Below are 20,064 nucleotides of genomic sequence, written 5' to 3'. Positions count from 1 at the left end.
ATTTTAATCACGAAACTTTCTCGTCAGAGTCAGAGTCTATCGTTAATGTGGGCACGGTCGGGAGGTGGGCGTCTGTTATGCGAGAAAATCTGCGAGTAAAAGACGCTTCATATTGGAACGAACTCCGAACTTAAATGTAAACAGCGGTTCATTGTTGTGTCTTCCGGTAGTTGTTTCGTGTCTAGTGGGGAAACACGTTCCGCTTCGTTTCAATTTAAAGTTGTATACTTACCAGGATTTTTGCCTTGCTGTTAGCAGAACTAAAAGATGAGATCGTATGCATCAGAATTGTAAATAAATTGGTAAGTATGTTACAGCTTTTTGGAGAATGCGATGTGATGTCATGTAAACAATACATCTTTGAGTAATTTCCTCTTAATGCTTCAAATATGCATAGCATGTTTGAATATTTATGGATACCATCCTTTGAGCATTGAAAGCATACATCCTTATACTTCCATAGTTGAGGGTATGGAGGGATAAATCCATGTTAAGGATGTGTACAAAAACTCACCGGAGCAAAAGTAAAACTTTTACCGTTCACGAATTGCTCGTCAACCACACGGTGAACGGCGAGACAACTCGTTCGTCTCTGTGAACTGTTGGCCGGGGGGAAGTTGGACACGTCGATGATAAAATATTGTTAAGCATGACAAAATCTGAATGCAATATTTTTACTGAAGTTTTGAAAAGATCTGTTGGATTCGTTTAGGGAAATGTGTGTAGCTTGCAAAATTTAACAATTGCTACGTACTGAAGTAGGAAGAGGCGTTACCGATATCCAAGCGTTATGTATTTCCCAGTTTCTAAGCCTAAGCCTCTTGGCATAATGACAGCCCGAGGTAGGGGCAATTATCCAGCAGTTTTGCAGAGAAGTTCCAACACTGTTAAACAGCGTTTCTCATTCTAAGGTCCCTGATAGAGTGAAAGCTGGTAACCGAGCTAATCAGCAAAAGGAATATTAATAAAATATTTTGTCCACTCGGTCACCAGCTTTCACTCTGTCTGGGGCCTACGGGTCGCGACCTACCAGCGAGTCGTGGACTGCAGTCAGATCCCGATAAATTGATCATGTTTTTAAAATAGTTGAAATATATATATAAATACAGCAATTCCATAGCAAAACGATGTACAGTAGTGGCCTTTAAATTAGCACAATAAACAGGCCGATTTTCATACAAACTTTGGCAAGTTGCAACTATGTTTTGTTATGATCAATTGAGCTGATATTTTGACACAGAACTACAAATATGCTCAATTTTGCGTGTACGTAATATCAAATTATTGGAAGCGCTTGCCGGAAATTGACGGGCTGGTTGAAAATGGCCAACTAATTAGCACATTTATAATTCGAAATTTCCCAAGGGTTATAGTTTTAAAATTTTCAACCATATTGGCAATAAACGATGGCGTGCTTAAGAAAGTTATTTGAACTTAGTTCACGCCTCTTCAGTGGTACCACAAACGAAGTGACAGACGGAGCGGCTCGAAAACTTTGGTGACGAACCTGCTATTGGAATTTTTCAGTGCACCACATGATAACACTTCTACTGGATTTTACTAGCATTTTCACCAATTGTACTAGTACTCAAAACTGAAATGCAAAATAATGATAAATAATGATGACAAAATTATACACTCTTTACACACTGTCACAGATCATTTATCACAAAATCAACTTTGCTCAAATAAAAAAAAAAAAAAAACTAGCATATAGCCAGTTAGTCATCCGTCACTTCGTTTGTGCTTTAACTGCGCATTTCCTTGGCATTATGCAAATTAAAATTTGGATTTTTTAAATATTTTTTAAAAAAAATAATTCTAAGTGCTTGTAAACCAGGAGACTGGCAACCCCACATCAATCCTATACGTTTGACATTAGGCAAGATCACGGGCCTTATTTATATACGGCCCGTCTGACTATATGGAGCTGCACCGTCGCGTCGGGTTAACCTCACTTTTTTGACATCTGGCAGTGGTTTGTTTACATGGACTTAGAAAAAAAAAATTAAAACAAAAATTATTATTTTTTTTTTAGATTTTTTGGAGAGGAATATTTTTCAAACGAACATAGTAGGATGTCATATTCTTTAAAACCTCAAATCCACTTGAATCGACTAACAAGCAAAGGTGCAAGAGCAGACAAGAGCAGATGATAGCATCAAAAACATGACCGCCAACCAGACCCCTGTTGTAAACAGTACCACTGAACTGTCAAAAATCATCCGATAAACACTGAGTTCATTCGTTACGTTACGGTGCAGAATATAATAGAAAACACTACAAAATATCAGGATTTCGTGATCCATGAAACCCATAATTCTTTGGTGCAAGCAATGGAAATATTTACCTTATTTGACAAAACACAGGTAATCATGACGTTTGATTATTGAAAACAATTTGAATGAAGAAAAGAGACCTACCATAGAGGTAACTCTAAGACTAGTAGGTCCCGAAGAAACGTGCTCAACTTTTTGGCTCAGCTCTGGTACTACCTTCGGTCCCAAGCTAATCGATTCACCCCTCGAAACATAGGAAAATCCACTAACCCCTCATTTTATCTGTCAAACTTTCATAACGAATCAAAACAAACATTATGTAGTACTAGAATTTTGACTAGAATGGGATACGTTAATCGATTTGTTTGGGACCAATAGGCTAGTCAAGTAGTGAGCCAATTTAAAATCGTTAGTTTCGTATTGATTGTTGGACCTACTGCTGTCATGATTACGTGAGATTTGTCAAATAATGTAAATATTTACACCGATTGAATTGTGATTTTCGCAAACTGGCCGTTAACCTCGAAAAAAAGGAGCTCCGAACGCCGGGGGGATCGAAAGTCCCAAATTTATTCATTAAATATGCGTTCCCGCACTTCCTATAATGTGTGTAATACGCTATACTATCACCTCAAAATTTCAAGAGCACAGCTGCCACCAAACATACAACAATGAAAGTGGAACTTCACATTTGATGCAGCAAACAGGAAGTTCCTATTTCATGAGCGATGTCACAACTGTGTCCAAAATTTGGGCTCTAGAGCACTTGAAGTGATAAGGCATCACAGTCTTCATCAGGCAATTTGTGGACTCTTCAAGGAATCACCATAAATGATTTTTGAACAATAAATTAACGAACAGATTTATCCACCAACAATACTAAAGCGTGGATCAGCAAACTTGCAATGACCTTATCTTGCAAACTGCACCAATTCCACTATCGGATAGGAGAGAAAGTTGTTGATGATTTGGCAAGGTGAGTTTCGATTTGCAAGAAAAGAGCATCAAAAGATTTGATTATAAAAGCTGATTCGCCTTTAGGTTGTTCAAAAATCATTTATGGTGATTCCTTGAAGAGTCCACAAATTGCCTGATGAAGGCGGAGATGCCTTATCACTTCAAGTGCTCTAGAGCCCAAATTTTGGACACAGTTGTGACATCGCTCATGAAATTGGAACTTCCTGTTTGCTGCATCAAATGTGAAGTTCCAGTTTCATTGTTGTATGTTTGGTGGCAGCAGTGCTCTTGAAATTTTGAGGTGATAGTATAGCGCATTACACACATTATAGGAAGAGCGGGAACGCATATTTCCATCGCTACCCCAACAGACTTCCCCAATCGCAGGTATCCAATGAAGATCAGCATCGATGGCACCTATCGTTTGGTCTTGGGTTTGGTCACGTTTGGCCATCAATTCTTCCAGAGTTTGAACATGCAACAATCACACAAGTAGGTGCTCAAGAATGTGACAGTTCACATCACAAAACACACTAAAAACAACATCAGCATAATGCTCGATAATTCTACCACATCCAACATTATTGATGAATAGTGTATGAAATCGGATAATATCGGCAGGTGCTTGTTATTATTCATTACGTACGACTCGAATCTACCTTAAAACATCGAAATTTTGAAGCAAATTTTATAGAAATTCATTATTTGATATGTAAAGCGGATTACTTTCTTCCCCCTTGCCGAACGCATATGATGTACTTACTCCCGCCGCTCCGATGTAAGTAGAGGGTGATGTTGATTTGTTGAACTGAAAGAGTGTTTGGGGTGAATCTGCATCAAGCCTTCCGTTGTTTACCTGCCACTTCCTCGCTCCATTTAAAATATTGAAAATGATTTTAATGTTGACATTTACACGCCATGGTTCATGGAACAGGTTCACGATATTAAGCACAACCCAACAAACAATTTGAGTTGATCAACAGCTGAATAAGCCATTTCTTAGATGAAGAAGCTTAGTTTTGACTAAATAAGCTCTTATTAAGCATTCCATGTTTGTTGGGAACTCATGATTTTCAGAACAGAGTTCACGATTCTGTGAATTTTGTTGCTTTTGTTTATTTTGCGAAACAATGTTTACGATTTCATGATTTGTATTCATGGTGTATTTTCGTAAACGAATTTTTTTCTCTTGACTTGTGGTTCATGAATTTCGAAACGATTTTTTTCCCCATGTGCAAAATATCATCATAAAACCTAATAATTTCATAATTTCGAAAAAAACATGTTCTATATCGAAGTGAGTGGATGCAACCCCAGTTACCAGATTAGAACACATGGTTTTGAACAGATCCACGCTAAAATAAAGCACTAGCATATTAAAAGTTCAACGGTAAGTCTTCCTCAAACTTGCTTCACTTGACGGTACGCGTAGGAAAATTTGAACAAAGTTCAAAAGCATGGCGGATTCGCTGCGAGTCTGGGAATTGTACCAGTTTTTCGTTGGAAGAAGGAAAACGTACACTGAAAGATTGGCAGTTTGCGGCGCGCTGGAAAACATGTAGAAGCAAAGTTTCTGTTTGCATCCTTGTTCGAAAGTGTAGTTTAGGTATGACTCTAGTCGTTCCAGTTTTCCATTAGGGTACAGTTTTTTCTCTCTTTGTTCAGCGATTGCAAAAGTTCAACTCCTACTACGACAAGGTTCTATATTTTCCTTAGGATTTTCCTTAAGTATGTTCGTCGTCGTCGTAAGGTTTCGTGGTCGGGTACAAAGTGCACTTGTGTATCGTCTCAGTGTATCGTCAGACAGAAATTGTAATAATTACCTCTCAGGGGATGAAAACTCCGCACGACCGGATCGCTATTCACTTCGCACACGTAAACATCGGTATCATTTTGGCGGGCATCCTTAATTAGCAGTACCCAGACGTCGCCACCGAGCGGACTCCTGCCCTTGGGCGCTGAAAGTAAAGGATGAAAAAAAAATGATAGCATCATCAGAGCAATTCATGTGAGCAAGGACAGCAGAGCAGGAAGCGAATGGGAAAAGTTGGTTTGAAATTAACTCCTGCCGGTTGTGGAAACCATAGCACACGAGATTCTGAAGGGAGGTTTGTTTGTTTCCAGTTTCCACTCGACCATCCTGCGACAATGGCAGTGAATTGAGTTAAGCTAATTTTGCAGATAATTGTTAAAGTTGTTCGAGCCACTATTGTTTTACTTGAACGACAGGGGATGGGGAGTTTGGGAAAATTAGGTTTCTTTTTGTCACAAAGATTTTCAATAAATAAATGCACAATCAGACTGCTGCCTGTTCTTCATGAAAAGAAGTCCTTATAATCGAATGCAGAATTGACACCGGCTTAGAGAGTGCTCAATTAACAATTGGGTTAAATTTTTGATCGTTGGCACTAAATCTATTTATTGACAGCTCGCCCCCTAAATAAGTCCCACCAAGGGGCGCTAAGATGATGATTTTTTCAGTGTACCAAAATTGGTGAAATTTTGAATTTCGGTTCCATTTTTAATGCAGATAACGAATATGTATTTACCTCAATACCGCTAAATAACCCAATTGTGGTAGTGAACATTATATTAAGTATCAGTTAAAGCCATGGAGAAGAAAGCCAAATTTTCAAAATTTGTTGAATCTCGGATCTGAAAAAACCCTAAATCATGGTTTTTTAAAAATGTTTTAGCTTAGATTTTGAAAAATTTAAAAACCTTCATTAGGAGTCTTTGGAGGATGATGGATTTTGATGATCAACTTGCTTATGTTATCAAATTTCATGAATGTGAAATATTCTTATTCAAATACTTAGGAACGGCCTCGGTGTAGTGGTTAACATTAAAGTCACGAGTTCCAACCTCATCCGCGGACATGTCACGAATGACCCCAGAGTGTTAAAGTAACAACAACAAATTAAAAAGAAGTCTTCTTCTTGCAAAACGATGATTTGACATCCATTTGAAGTGGTTAAGTCTAGGCAGTGTCAAAAAAGGAAAACAGCGACATTTAAAGAAAATATACTAAAGCACGATGTACACACTAGCCATATTGTGGCATTGTGGGTAGAAGGACACTTTTTTTTCCGATGCTGTACATTTCATCGACATCCAGAAGTGAGATGTTGCAGAGTTTTATGTACAATTCACTCAAGTACCCACTCAGGTTGTCTCTCTCGTCCATCTCTCCTCACTCAGCACTGTGGTGTATTGTGCCGGCAGCTGTTTGAGATCGTTATAACAAGAGGTTGCTCTCCTACCACCGAACGGCCCTCCCTCCCAGTGACCGACCGTTTTTCTAACACAAACGTACTCCCCACCATACTAGTGCTGGTTTCGTCTTCAAACGATCTGCAAATTACGTCCAGAGGAAAAGCTGAAGCAAAGCAGTAATTAGCGTTCTTTTGTACGGCATTTTCCTTTCTACAATCCGACCGAACCATTTTTTCTTCTTGTGCGGCACTAACTGGTACTGCTGCTGCTGCTGATGTACAATCTACACCGGTTCCAGAGACCGGGTGTGTACCCTTTAATCATTGTTCCGCCGTTTGAGAGAAAAGGAAAACTACTACAATGCAATGACTGCAGTGGGGTACTGCTTAGTGCTGTTAGCTTCCTGTGTGCATGTGCATTTTAATCGTTACACAATGTACACCCACGAGTCCACGGACGACGTGTTTCGTGTGCTTTGATATAAAGAGCAACTTTTGTGATGAAAGGTGAAAAAAAAATACGTTTCCTGGCAGCGAACAGGTATAAACAGTTTCCCTTTGCTATTTTTTCCAGCGTCCTGAGGAACAAGTCTTTTTCTTCCGTTACCCGAGCAGGAGAAAATAACTTATGAATTACAAATACAGGTATGTAAATAGCACAACTGTCAACATAAATATGGTGTTGATGAGCTACGAGGTAAAATACCAAAGATAATGTTCTACGAACAACAAACTAATAAATAATGTAGTTATTATAATAACTGACTATTCGATCGAGGCTATTTTCTTGTGCCAGAATAGCATAATTTGTTATTTAAAAGATTTTCTAATGCCAATCCAATAACTTTTCCTGAGCAGGAGAAAATAACTAACGAATTCTTAATTCTGTCCTGATACCAAAATTTGGTGTTGATCAGCATGAGAGGTAAAATACCAAAGAATAGTACAAAAAAAAAATGCAAAATACTTTGTACATAACAAAAATTGATATCTGGATACCAAAAGAATACCTGCGTGGTATTGTTTTGGTATTGCATTTGCATTATTTGGTATTGGAATGGTATTGTGGGAACATTTTTTTTGTATTATTTTTTGGTATTCTACCTCTTATGTCAGGCTCATCCATACCAATTTAAGGTATCGAGATGTTTTTTTATTTTTTTTATTTACTTGTCTTTGTATAATAAAAACGCACAGACAGAATTATTAATGTCTAGTTAAAGAACTAATCCTATTTTTAAACATGGTTTTCGAAATATTAAAATCATAATCTTCACGCGATTCGTTGAAACGATGGCAGCAAACATCCAGTGGATTGTTTTGACCGTATACTGTACGATGCTAAGGAATACGGAGAAGGTCATTTTGTCGCGTCTGCCTAGCCGGTGCATTGAACTGGATTTTCCCTAGAAGTTCAGCACAATCTACATTGTTGTCCAGAATGTCGAATATGGACAGCCGTTGCAGAAGAATCCTTCTATCAGCCAATGTTGAAAGACGAATTAAAGCACAGCGATCCTCGTACGGCGGAAGAACAACCGGATCGTTCCATGGTAACAGTCGTAGAGCGTAGCGGACAAAGTTACGTTGAATCTTTTCAATGCGATAGCAAAGCGTGACGTGATACGGTGCCCATACTAGAACGCCATATTCGAGTATGCTACGCACTAGCGAACAATACAATGTTTTTAAACAGTATACATCCTCAAATTGCTGCGTGTTGCGCTTGATGAACCCAAGTATCGCATTTGCTTTGGCGGTGTTTGTTGCAATGTGCTCGGTGAATTTCAGCTTACTGTCCAGTATAAGTCCAAGATCCTTGATTGATGACACACGGTTGACACTTGAAGCGTTCATCTTATAATCGAAAATGGCAGTTGTCCTAGATCGGTTGAACGAGATGATGTTTCATTTACGAATATTCACTTCCATTCCGTTTAATGAGCACCATTCAAGAAGCGAGTCGATATCCATCTGAAGAGCGCAACAATCGACCATGGAGGTTATCAGGCGGAAGAATTTCAAGTCATCAGCGAACATGTACCTCGGGGATCTGATGAGTCCGCACAGATCGTTAACAAACAGCACGAAAAGTAATGGGTCCCAAATGACTTCCTTGGGGAACCCCGGAAGTAATTGAGAACGTTTCAGATGAGGTTCCACCGAGGCGTACAAAAGCCCAACGCTCAGACAAGTACGATTCAATCCATTGAGTAAGCCACTGAGGGAATCCCATGCGTTTGAGTTTTTCCACTGCCAGTGCATGCGGCACTTTGTCAAATGCTTTAGAAAAGTCGACATAAACTGCATCGACCTGTTGTTGCTTTTCAGGGCTGTCCACAAGAGAAGAAACGTAGCTCATCAGGTTGGTTGTTGTTGACCGCTTCCTGACAAATCCATGCTGACTCTCTGATATCACATGTTGAACGTTACGATACAAACAATCATGGACAAGACTCTCCAAGACTTTAGGAAAGCAACTCAAAATCGAAATTGCACGATAATTTTCGACGTCATTAACATTACCACTGTTATGAATGGGAGTGATGGCTGCAGTTTTCGATTTGTTGGGAAATATGCCCTCCGAAAGAGATCTGTTGAAGAGTATACTCACAGGCAAAGCGATTAACTCCGCACACCGATTGATGAAGAAAGGTGACAGACGATCTGGACCTGCTCCTTTCGAAGTGTCGATAGAAACCAGCTTAGCAAAAACATCTTGCCGAGAGAAGTTGTAGACGGTCACGTTCAAGTCGTAGTGCGGCAAATTGCTCAAGTACGATTCAGTCAAAGGTGGTCGGTTATTACTTTGCACACTTCGAAAGAACGCCGAGAACAGATTTGCAGATTCTGATGGAGATTCAGGTGCCTCACCTTGGTAACGAAGATGTCGAGGCATTCTGTTGGATTGCTTACGGGTTTTCACATATTGTCAGAATTTTTGGGGGTCCTGTTTCAAACTTGCTTCAGGTCGATGAATGTAGCAGCGAAAGAATTGTACATGCAAAGAGTTATATTCGCTCTCTAAGTCACGCAGCTCAGCCTTATGCTGTTCATTCCTAGACCGAAAGTAACGCTTCCTTGCCCTGCGTAGACGATTTCGCAGCCGTTGCAGTTCATTGTTCCACCATGGCTGTTTCTTCCTGTGGGTGTCGATCCGTTGTTTTAGAGGCACAACTTCGCTGATGATTCCATAAAGCTTGTCGTAGAATATCGATACCGCTTCGTCGACACTGCAACCAATTAGAAGATTCACCCATCCGACGTCCGAAATCATTGAGATCAAAACTGCAAAATCACATCGCTTGAAGTCAAAATCTAACGGATCAGTTGCTCGGGAAATTTCACATTCGCTTGCAGTTTCAATCACAAGCACCAATGGTTTATGGTGTTCATCAACACGCAGTAGCGGTGAAGGGGGCTCCACAAGCTCGAGTACATTGATATCAGTAGAGAAAACCAAATCTAGTATCCTTCCATTCGCATTACCCATAATGATTCAACTGATGCAGACCATTAGCGATGAACGATTCAACCACAGAAGACGTATTTGTAGGTAGCAAACATCGCAATTCATCATCATGGTCCCAATTCAAGAAGGGTAGATTGTAGGCACCAACAACAACAACCAAACCACGATCACCCGCTTGATCCATCAGTCTTTGAACACATGAACAGCACTGTTCATACAATGCATTGTCGCTGTTGGGAGGGAGATAAATACAACAGATGAAGAGTTCAAATGTAGACAGCTTGATCCGAACGATTATTTGCTCCAGACACTCGGTACCAGCAATCGAAACAGCGGCACTGTTCAATGCATTACGGACGCCGACCAAAACACCACCACCTCGTCGGAATTGGCTTGTTGTGGTTGCGATCACAGCGATAGATTGCATAGTTGTGTGAAAATTCAGAATTTGAAATATCAACACCGAGCCAGGTTTCGGTGAAAGCTATCACATCGTTGTCAGATTGGGATAGTGCTAGCAGTACTTGGTTTGTATTGGTGCGTAACCCACGTACATTCTAGTAGTACAGCGTGGACGTTCAATGTATATTGTTAGTGAATTACTGCTGTCTATCAGTGGAGTCTGGATGTAAAGGAGTGGTTGTGTTTCGGGACTGTGTTGTTGTGGTTATTGCCATATCAGTTGAACAGCTGATCATCTGTGAGGCTGCACCGATATCTAGGGCGCCCACTGAACTACTGTGTTGTGGGTCCGAAGCGAAAAATAGGCCGATCCGACGATGATTGCTTGGAATCGAATGGACGAAATACTATTCCTTGTTGCCACGTCGATCCAAAGAGGGCTTGTTCCTGCAGCTGCAAACCAATTCCGACTTTGAAGGAAACAAAAGTAAGTTCGTTAAGATTTTTGCCTTTGGGAACTAACTTAGTTACTTCAGGGTCATCATCAGTGTCGAGATTATCATTGACGAGCTTTTCGATTTGAGTTGCTGATGCTGAAGGGTCGAAAGCGGACAAGTACAGCCAAAACTTCTTTTGCTTTTTAGCTGTTGCAAGTGGGATGGTAACCCCGGGTTCTATTTGTTTCGTCCCAGTAGACTCTGTTTGTTGTCGTGTGTCGTTGCCAGAAGTTATCGGTGTTGGCTGGGTTTGTTCGTTACGCGTTGCTGATTGTTCGAGAATTGTGTTGATTATGGTAGTGTTTTGAGCGATCTCGTTCCTCAGTTCATTCAATACCTTGTTTTGATCTTCAACCAAAACATGCATTGCAGTATTGGTGGACGCAATTGCTTGTCGAAAGGAAGCGTTCGCCATCATTTTGGTGCAAGCTTTGCACATCCAACATAGTTGGGAACAAGCTGCAATGTTATCACGAGTAGCCGGGGTCTGATGAACGCATTTCTGATGGAACGACGACTTGCAAAATCCATTGCACATAATTTCATCAGCTTTGGCGAGACTTCTGGCACAAGAGAAACACACAGTTTCCATTGTTACTATGGCGGATCACACGTAGTGTACGTTGAGATGGTAAATCGATGAATTTGGCTGATTAAACGGTATGTAGGTGCGGTACTCCAGCGGGATGCGATAGGGTGATGTGAAAAGTACTCGATGGGTCGTTCGGGTGTAACAATTTTATGAAAAACGTTAAAAAATCACGAATTAGCACAGAGAAAACAAGAATTGTTTATCTCACACACACAATCCTGTTTTGGTATTGTTGTATGTTGGTATTTATTTTATATTTTTCAAAATATGTTCATAACTGTATAATATCACAACAAGGTTTTATACCAAAAGCAAACCAAAATAAGATATTCATATGACATCGGTTAGTTATTGGTTCTTGCTCGGGTAACATATCATGGAAGACCGTTTTGAAGATAGAACTACCGTGGCAGTTTTTATTCCTTTGACCGGATTCTAGTCCTTCGGATTACTGTTTCTGGGAATAAATTATTCGCTTAATTAGGTGGGATATGGCGACTGGATCTCCTGATGGATGATCAAGGATAATAAAATGCACCGTGGGAGATAATTGTCTAATGGAAATTGATTAATATTCGTCGGCACTCACTGGAAAGTCAGTGGTCACATATTACGATCAAATAAACATAAAGTATTCCCAAGACGTAAATTTACCTTAATCAACAGAAATGCGATGAAGATTATGGTGCTTTAATCTATTGTTTGAGCTTGTTGATTTTGGATAACGAACCATTGACATCACACTAGTGGGGAGATCTATTTATGGAGTTTTTTTTTGGGTTGGAAAATGTTTAGACTACGTTGGACATAGAGTATCATTGTACTTAGGGCTGTGCTTACCACACAATATTCGAATATAGATTATTGAACCCGGAAATGTAAGATTCTGTGTCAGATTGGTATTAAAGGTGTACTGAATTTGTTATGTTTCACCGCATGAAGGCTTTTGAATAAATTTGTAAAATTGATGTCCTTGATTTGTTTTCCGTCGATTTGTTTTCCGTACCGAGTACCAATGCTACCGACGTCAGGAAGGCAACTCCCACACCTGGACCTTAACTATCGACCAATACATCTACTCATGGACCGGGGACCAACGGCTTTACTTCCCTTCGCGGCGTGATCAGAGATGTTATGCCTCAGTAAATCCCGGCGGCGCCGACTGGGATTGAACCCAGACCGTTTGGGGTGAGAGGCAATCACGCTTATCCGTTCAATTTTGGCAACAAGCCTGAAAAGTTAATGTTGACAAAACAAACCGCCTCCCTTAGCTCAGTCGGTAAAGGCACTGCTATAAAGCTAAAGGCAGCTGGGTTCGATTCCTGGTTCAAAGAACATTAAGTTGATAGCCACTTCTCATCCCAGCAGGCCTGGGTTCAATCCCAGTCGGCGCCGCCGGGATGTTCTGAGGCATAACATCTCTGATCACGCCTTCCTTCGGAAGGGAAGTAAAGCCGTTGGTCCCCGGTTCATGAGTTTGATGGGTCGATAAGTAGGGTCCAGGTGTGGGAGCTGCCTTCCTGGCACGTCGGTAGTATTGGTGCTCAGCACGGAAAACAAGATCGACGGAAAAAAGAAACCAAAGGAAAACAAATCAAAGGAAAAAAAAAAAATTAAGTTGATAGCCGGCGTTAAGTCCCAGTGGGGACGTCATAAAGCCAAAGAAGAACGGAATGGGTAAAAAATCGAACGGTTTGCATATTTTTTATGGTTAATTATTGATTGCTTCATCCAGAAATCGTGTTTCATATTGATTTTTTAGATACTTTCTCTCTAACTTTGACCATTCATTTTTTAGACTGAGTGAGCAGCTGAGCAGAGCGGTCATGTCTCGCGTTTGATTTTTTTTTTAATATTAGTTTTTCGCATACATTTTGTTCTCGAATGATTGGAACCAGAGTCGATCAGTGCAGACGTGTTTTTAAGTTTCTCCTCCCATCCGCACGCAGTTTTCTTTATCTATTGTGCAGTGAGGTTGATTGATTGTGCGGGAGGCGCATATAATGAAGAAGGCTTTGACTTTTTTATAACAATAGAAGCCGCAATCAAAGTTATTCTTGTAGTGTCTAGATTTGCACCTTTTGGTTCACTAATTTTGTCCTAACATCCTACTGAATTCTCGTAAAAGTGCAGAGCGAGGCATCCAATAAAATCAGTGTTACATCAACACATTCCTACCATATCCCTGTTGGACCTGTATTCAGACGCAGCCGGTATTACCTATTGTAAAGTTTGGGATCACCAGTTGTTTGCACAATGAGGACGACAGCGAGTCCCGGGCATCCATTGGTTGTCTGTATGATTGCAATTGATCAGCCATCATCTGTATGATTGCAATTGATCATGCTCATGCAAGTGAATGTACACGTGATATGAAAGGCTCGGTGGCCTTAGAGCGACAGCTTTTGCTTACTGAGTAGAACATCATGAGTTTAACCTCAGGCCCCTCTACATTCAAGACTCGTTAATCGCTTTTGCATTATAAGGAGCTCGTTTACCTTGAGACAGACGTTTTTGCATACTGAGCAGAAGACCGTGGGTTTAATCCCAAGCTCCTTCTCGTTAGAGGATTGTTAGGATATCAATTCAGTTTATCGTTAGCCAAAATCCATCCTGCTGCAAGCTCAACCCTTTTATCCAAAATCTCAGTGATTTCTCGTGGAAGTGCTCGACTTCCTACATAGCGGGTATTACGTCAACACATTCCTACCCTATCCTTCCTTGACCTACAATCGGGCGCGGCTGGCGCTGGTATTGCCTAATTTGAGATCATCAGTTTTTACACATTGAGGATGAATACTAGTCCCAAACATCGTCTATTGGTTCTTTGTGTAATTACAGCTGATCTGACAAAAACAGAGTAGCTTCCGCGGCGGTCAATCATGCTCATGCTGATTTATCAAATGCTCTATATTGACGACTAGAGTTTATTTATCATTCACCCTCCCACTAACACAACTCTTCTCTTCCTCTGACATCTATAAAGGTGGTATGGGTTCCCTGAAACTTTTTAAGTAGATGTTGGCTTAACATTCCCTCCCTCCCCCAATTCCAACCCGAGCAGAGAATGAAAACAAAATGAAAACTAAATTTAATATTTTGATATACGCTTTCGTGATAAAATATTTTGCCTACCGTGTGGTCGAGTTAACAGTAATCATAACTAAAATGAGATCTAAATGGTATATGAAGGATATTAAAAAGATAACAAATAATGTTTTCTTGATAAAAAAATCCATGTATTAGTAATTTCGTTAATAATACACAAAATAAGTAATCATTATTTTATTATAACTCTGGTAGGAAAACAAAAAAATAAAACAAACTAAATTAGTTATTATTTTGATATCATGATATCAAATTTAGTAATCTAAATGTTTAGAAATCTGCTGGTTGATATCAAGATTCAACATCAAAAATTGTTGTCAATAAAGCGCGAATGGTGCCATATAAAGTACAGAACTGGAAATAATCATCCAGTGGTACAAATTACAAGAAAGTACTTAATGAATCGCTTATGTCATTATAGACAAATAACAAAAGTTATAATATGACGAACGATTGAAATTTATTAAATCCAATAGCATAGAAATAGACGATGTGAAGTTTTTAAATTTAGAGTTTCGGTTCCATGACTAATTCTAGTGGAATTATATTCAATATAGGAATAGGACACACGAATCATGTAAAAAATAAGTCTACGATGACTTTTATATTATTATGAATGATAAATTCCTTCGCATCGAACATATTTTAACAGACATGAATGACGATATTTATTTTGTTGTGAGAGAACTGATAGCTAATGAGATTTATGACAACATGTTTAAATATGTGCTAAGAACTGACTTAGCCTACCAAAGGTAAAATACAATATTCGACAATGTATTAGTATAAGCATTACAGACGAACAGGAAGAAATAAATTTTATATCGATTTGTAAATTCAATTCGCAGTTAAATTAATATCAATAAACGTTGTAAAACAACACTGTAAAAATCATAATTGTCTTTGTGATGTTCATAAAGAAAACCCAAGTAGCAATTTTGGTTTTATTGAGGTTCTGTAGCCCATGATTTAGGCTTGTAGAATACTTTAAACCTTCGATAAAACTTCTAATGGTACTTGGGGACAGTAAGAAAAAAATAAATAAAAATAAATGTAGATTACAGTGATAAATGTGGATGCTTGTTTTTTTTTTAATTTCAAATTTTGTGTTTAATTATATTTTAAAAAAAAAATCAAAATAATATAAAAATGTGGATTCAACCGAAATTAAAAAAATAGCATATTAAAATATGTTGTCAACATGATTTCAAAAACAAAATTAGATATCATTTTGATAGTATTTTGATATCCAACTCTGCTCGGGAAGTGTTTTTTTTCTGCGTTCATACACGATATTTTCTGCAAAACGGATTAGTTGACCATTATATAGCCACCCCCGATTTGTACAATCACATATGCTATGCTATGCTATGCTAAATTTCAAATTTGACAACGAGTCGATGAAGGGTGTTGGGTTTTGCGCCTGAAGTTTCGAAATCTCAGTTCAGCATTTTCTTTATATAGAAATCAAGACGCGATAAAGTTAACTTTCTTTTCAAATGTATTTATTTTTAAGCTTATTAGACATGAAGGGCGGCTTATTACAGATCAGTCGGATGAGATCCTTTCCAGTTATTTGTTTAAATTTAATTCAATATCTACCAAATAAAGTTTTAACAAATTAGCTGAGAAGCTCGGTTAGCTTTTGCTTACTGAAGATCGTCTGTTTAAGACGTGTTGATCAGAAACCTCAAGAGCAGTTCTTGTCGTCGGGACCGAAATATAGTAACAGCTAGTTGAACGGAAATTCGTAATTTGTTTGTGATATAGGGAGCTCGGTGCGCTAGTGGTAACCGATTTTGATTATCGAGCAAAAAATTATGGCTTTAATCTCGAACTCCTTCACATTATAGAGTTTCAGTGTGAATAGGATTTATTCCTAATACGAGATAAAGCGTATTGAAATTTGGTTGCAGAAGCTCCTCCACATTATAGAATCATGTTTTAAATCGGCTTTCTTTTATAATATGAGTTGATGGATTGATAGGTAGGGTCCAGCTGTGGGAGCTGCCTCCCTGGCGTCGGTAGCATTGGTTCTCAGCATGGAAAACAAAATCAAGGAAAAATAATAGTTAAAAGTTAATTAACACCATAGTTTGTGCGTGAAGCCGGAATGTTGAGTAAATAATAGGAGCGTCAATTTACTCGTCGGATATTGACATTCATCTGTTGTAGGAGTGAGCCGCAATTAATGGCCGATCGAAGAAGATTAGCGATGAAGGCAGTCTTAGAGACGCTACAGCGAAAGCTTAGTAATTGAAGGGTCATCAAATTACAGCGAAATTCTCAACGCGGGAGGTTTAAAGGATCACTCCAGAGTAGCCAACGAACAAATCTTCGCTGAATGACCTCTATATGATTAGAGCGCTAGTTAGGTTGTGTCGAGGGTTGTGATGCGGAAGAACGGTGCATGTTTGCGGTGGTTCGACCAAATGTGAAGAAGAAAAACAAACGATTATAAATGCAATAGAGTTCTGTCGAGGTCGCATAAAAGATGTGCAATATTTGCTACCTAATAATTCGATTCTGATCTTAAATCATGAGTGACCCTTCCAGACATCGTTTCATTTAAATAGCTCCATGCAATGACATGCAATGGACATCCACAATGGTTTGATTATGTAATGTATGGGACTTGGTTGTCTAGTCCAACCGTTTTTACTTACTGAGCAGAAGATTGTGGGTTTTATCCCAGGCCGCTTTACAGTACTGAGTTGATAGAGTTGCCTTCCAGCCATCAAATGTTTCTTTCGTGTTGATTTCGGAAATCAATGCATTATATCAATACTACGATCGCATCACTTCTCAAGGGTAAGCCTGGTCCAACGAACCCAACCTACTAACAAAATATCCCTCCTGTAACCTTTGCGGAGACGTAGAGGTATACTCGGTCTCTAATACAGCAAAGGTCAATCTAATATTCCTTTCCTACTTCCACTTGATTGCAAGGACGTGGCCGCCACCGGCGTACGGCATATTACAAACATTGAGATTTTGTATTGAAATACATTGATTTTATTTGTTTTTTATTGTTTTCATGGTTTGTAGACAGAGGGCGCAATATGTTTTATATTTTCATTGAACATTTAGGCTTTTTTACACAACATATCAAATAATCAGCAACGTGTTTTGTTTCGTTTTTGAGTTATATTTATTTTAAGTTATCAAATTTTGGGTTTTCACTCAATACTTCTGTGCGACTAGACTAATATGCGTCGTGACCATGTTACTATAAATCAAAAGTACAATAAACTTCATTTAATATACTAAGATTCATGACAAAAAACAATCTTAATAAATTACATGAAATTTACTGAACTAGAATATAAATTTTGAGGATACGTATTATTTTGCCAAGTTGCGAGATTGACGGCCTTTCCGACCTGTAGCTTACGGCGCACTTCCTAAACTATAAGATCAGTCTTTTCTATGTACATTCAATCTTCATTTACGTGATTATCATTCTAGTTGGGAATTTCACCCGGATGTCTAAAGTGATTTCAAACTCAGACAACCATTAATAAATGGAACTTCTTCGATAGTCAATTCATCAAAGATCGAATGTCAAATTGCAATTTTATGCAGAAATTGCCTTAAATCAACATGAATAGCAATCGCCAACAGCCAACTCTCGCTCAAGTTCCATCCTGCCAAACGTTTGCAGATCAATGGTGATTCTAGAATTACCAGACAACGACGACGATGGAAACGTTCAGCATCGTCCGAGAGTAGATATTGCAACCTATATGCTTTCTCTTGCTTTGCTTCCAATCACGCTGCAATCAGTAGGTATGTCTATACAGCTGCTAGGTGAGTAGCCCACATGTGGTTCCTGTATTATGTGTCATTCTAACGAGAGCAGTTGGTGACAACTTTTCGTGCGCATTAGAATGGTTTAGAAATGCCCGGGACTTAAAGAACTTTTCATATGGAATTTAAATTCTGTAAGTTCAGCTCAGAATCATGCAGATTCGACTCCTTTTGTCCATCGAAGTATCCAACAGTTTGTGGAATATAAACATTTCAATTCATCTACAATGGAGTAATGGAGACGCATGGTTCTCCATAAAAATAAAACTGAAGTATTTCCCTGCATATGCTGTTCGGCAACTGCTAATGGGCTGATTACACTTATGCTATTAGCGAATTTCAGTTGTACTGGTACAAGTGTACTAGAACTGTACTAAAAAGAATCTACTAGCATGATATTTCAGGAACAACTGAAATTCGTGCTATTAGGTTGAGCTGGTTGAGCTAGGGAACCAGCGTATATGTAAACAGTCCATTAACCAGACCTTACTCGGACTGGTCTAAGCCACATATGTCATAAGAGCACCATTGGAAAAACTTGCCACTCGCTCTCCTGCACGGGAATGAAAATGGAAAACAAACAATCTTGTTTCCACCGTACTGCACAGATCTCGTTGTTGTGTGGGTGTGTATGCTTGCTGCAGGTTGCAGATAGGGCCAGCATGAAGCAGTAGAAATAGTGCGCAAGATGCGGCTTAAAATTGCTACTGTACGAAGCTCATCATCGCTTCTTCGGTCTTTCGAAGCGTAAAGGAGTTCATCATCACTTCTTGCTGATGGGTTTTTGTCTCCCTGTGTGATCCCTTGTACGGCTTTGCCAGAGCTGGGGTGGTTTCGAAAAGTGTAATCTATGCGATGTTTATAAAAAGCGACAGCCACCCAACATCCAATACTCGTTTCCAATGACATGTATGTACATTGGTAGCATGGTTGGTGCTGGGCGATGACAAATGAAGTGGTATTGTGTTCTCAAATCCATCGTTTTCGAACGATACTATATGTTCCGAGTTCGTTGCTAGAGGAGAAGTTTAATGATGTGGTGCCAGAGTCAAATGTTGGTTTGTTTCAGGGAAATATAGTATGAAAGCCACATGCAAATGTTGACATAATCCGCCGCTTGTTGACTTTTCCTTCGGTTGTACACCGAGTAAACAGTATCACGCTCGATTATGTGTACAGGAAAATATCTAATCACACTTTCCCACCAACCGAATGCATCTGAGCCCTCGCATGGTTCGTCATCTTGATCCGTCCGCCCGCTATTGAACAACTCTCAAGAACCCGTTCATCTTTCATCGCTTTATCTCCCATGATAGAAAGATGCTTTTCACTGCACGACAACAAGGATATAACTTTTGCTACCTTTGAGTACGTGTATCTTCGTTCCGTGCCGTAATCACATCGCTCCGCGCCATTAGCTTCCCCTTCGTGTTGTCCTCCGGGGGGTGCACGAGGCCCGATTTGACGGCAGGATGTACGTGATTGACACTTTCAGAGAACGGTGATGTGGTGATTACCTCGTAGTAACATACCACACATGGAGGAAATGATGCAGTTCCCAGGAAACGACCTGTATCTTTCACCAATCATCACCGCATCCGATATATGTGCTATGTGTGAGTGAACGTAACCCACACCCACATGCCAAAGTGGATGATTTTTCTACCGACTGACATAGATTGATCAGCGATAATAAAAGTGTCACTTTTTTACATCGAACAGTTATCGATGT

General features: G+C 39.4%; 1 protein-coding gene across 4 annotated transcripts in view; it reads right to left on the bottom strand.

The window, feature by feature from the left end:
• The window catches only part of LOC135712517 (Ig-like and fibronectin type-III domain-containing protein 1), a 573,983-nt gene that overhangs the window by 15,712 nt on the left and 538,207 nt on the right, over positions 1 to 20,064 (bottom strand). For all 4 annotated transcript variants that reach the window (XM_065235464.1, XM_065235462.1, XM_065235466.1 and 1 more), the window contains one exon: positions 5,060 to 5,194. In XM_065235464.1, the coding sequence (XP_065091536.1) occupies positions 5,060 to 5,194 (135 nt within the window). The remainder of the gene's footprint in view (positions 1 to 5,059; positions 5,195 to 20,064) is intronic.

The sequence above is a fragment of the Ochlerotatus camptorhynchus genome, unplaced genomic scaffold, assembly GCF_037179485.1.
Source record: "Ochlerotatus camptorhynchus isolate MF236.1 unplaced genomic scaffold, CSIRO-AGI_Acam_v1.1 ptg000491l, whole genome shotgun sequence".
NCBI classification, from domain to species: domain Eukaryota; kingdom Metazoa; phylum Arthropoda; class Insecta; order Diptera; family Culicidae; genus Ochlerotatus; species Ochlerotatus camptorhynchus.
The sequence above is the reverse complement of the archived record's forward strand: the minus strand, read 5'-3'. Positions and strand labels throughout refer to the sequence as shown.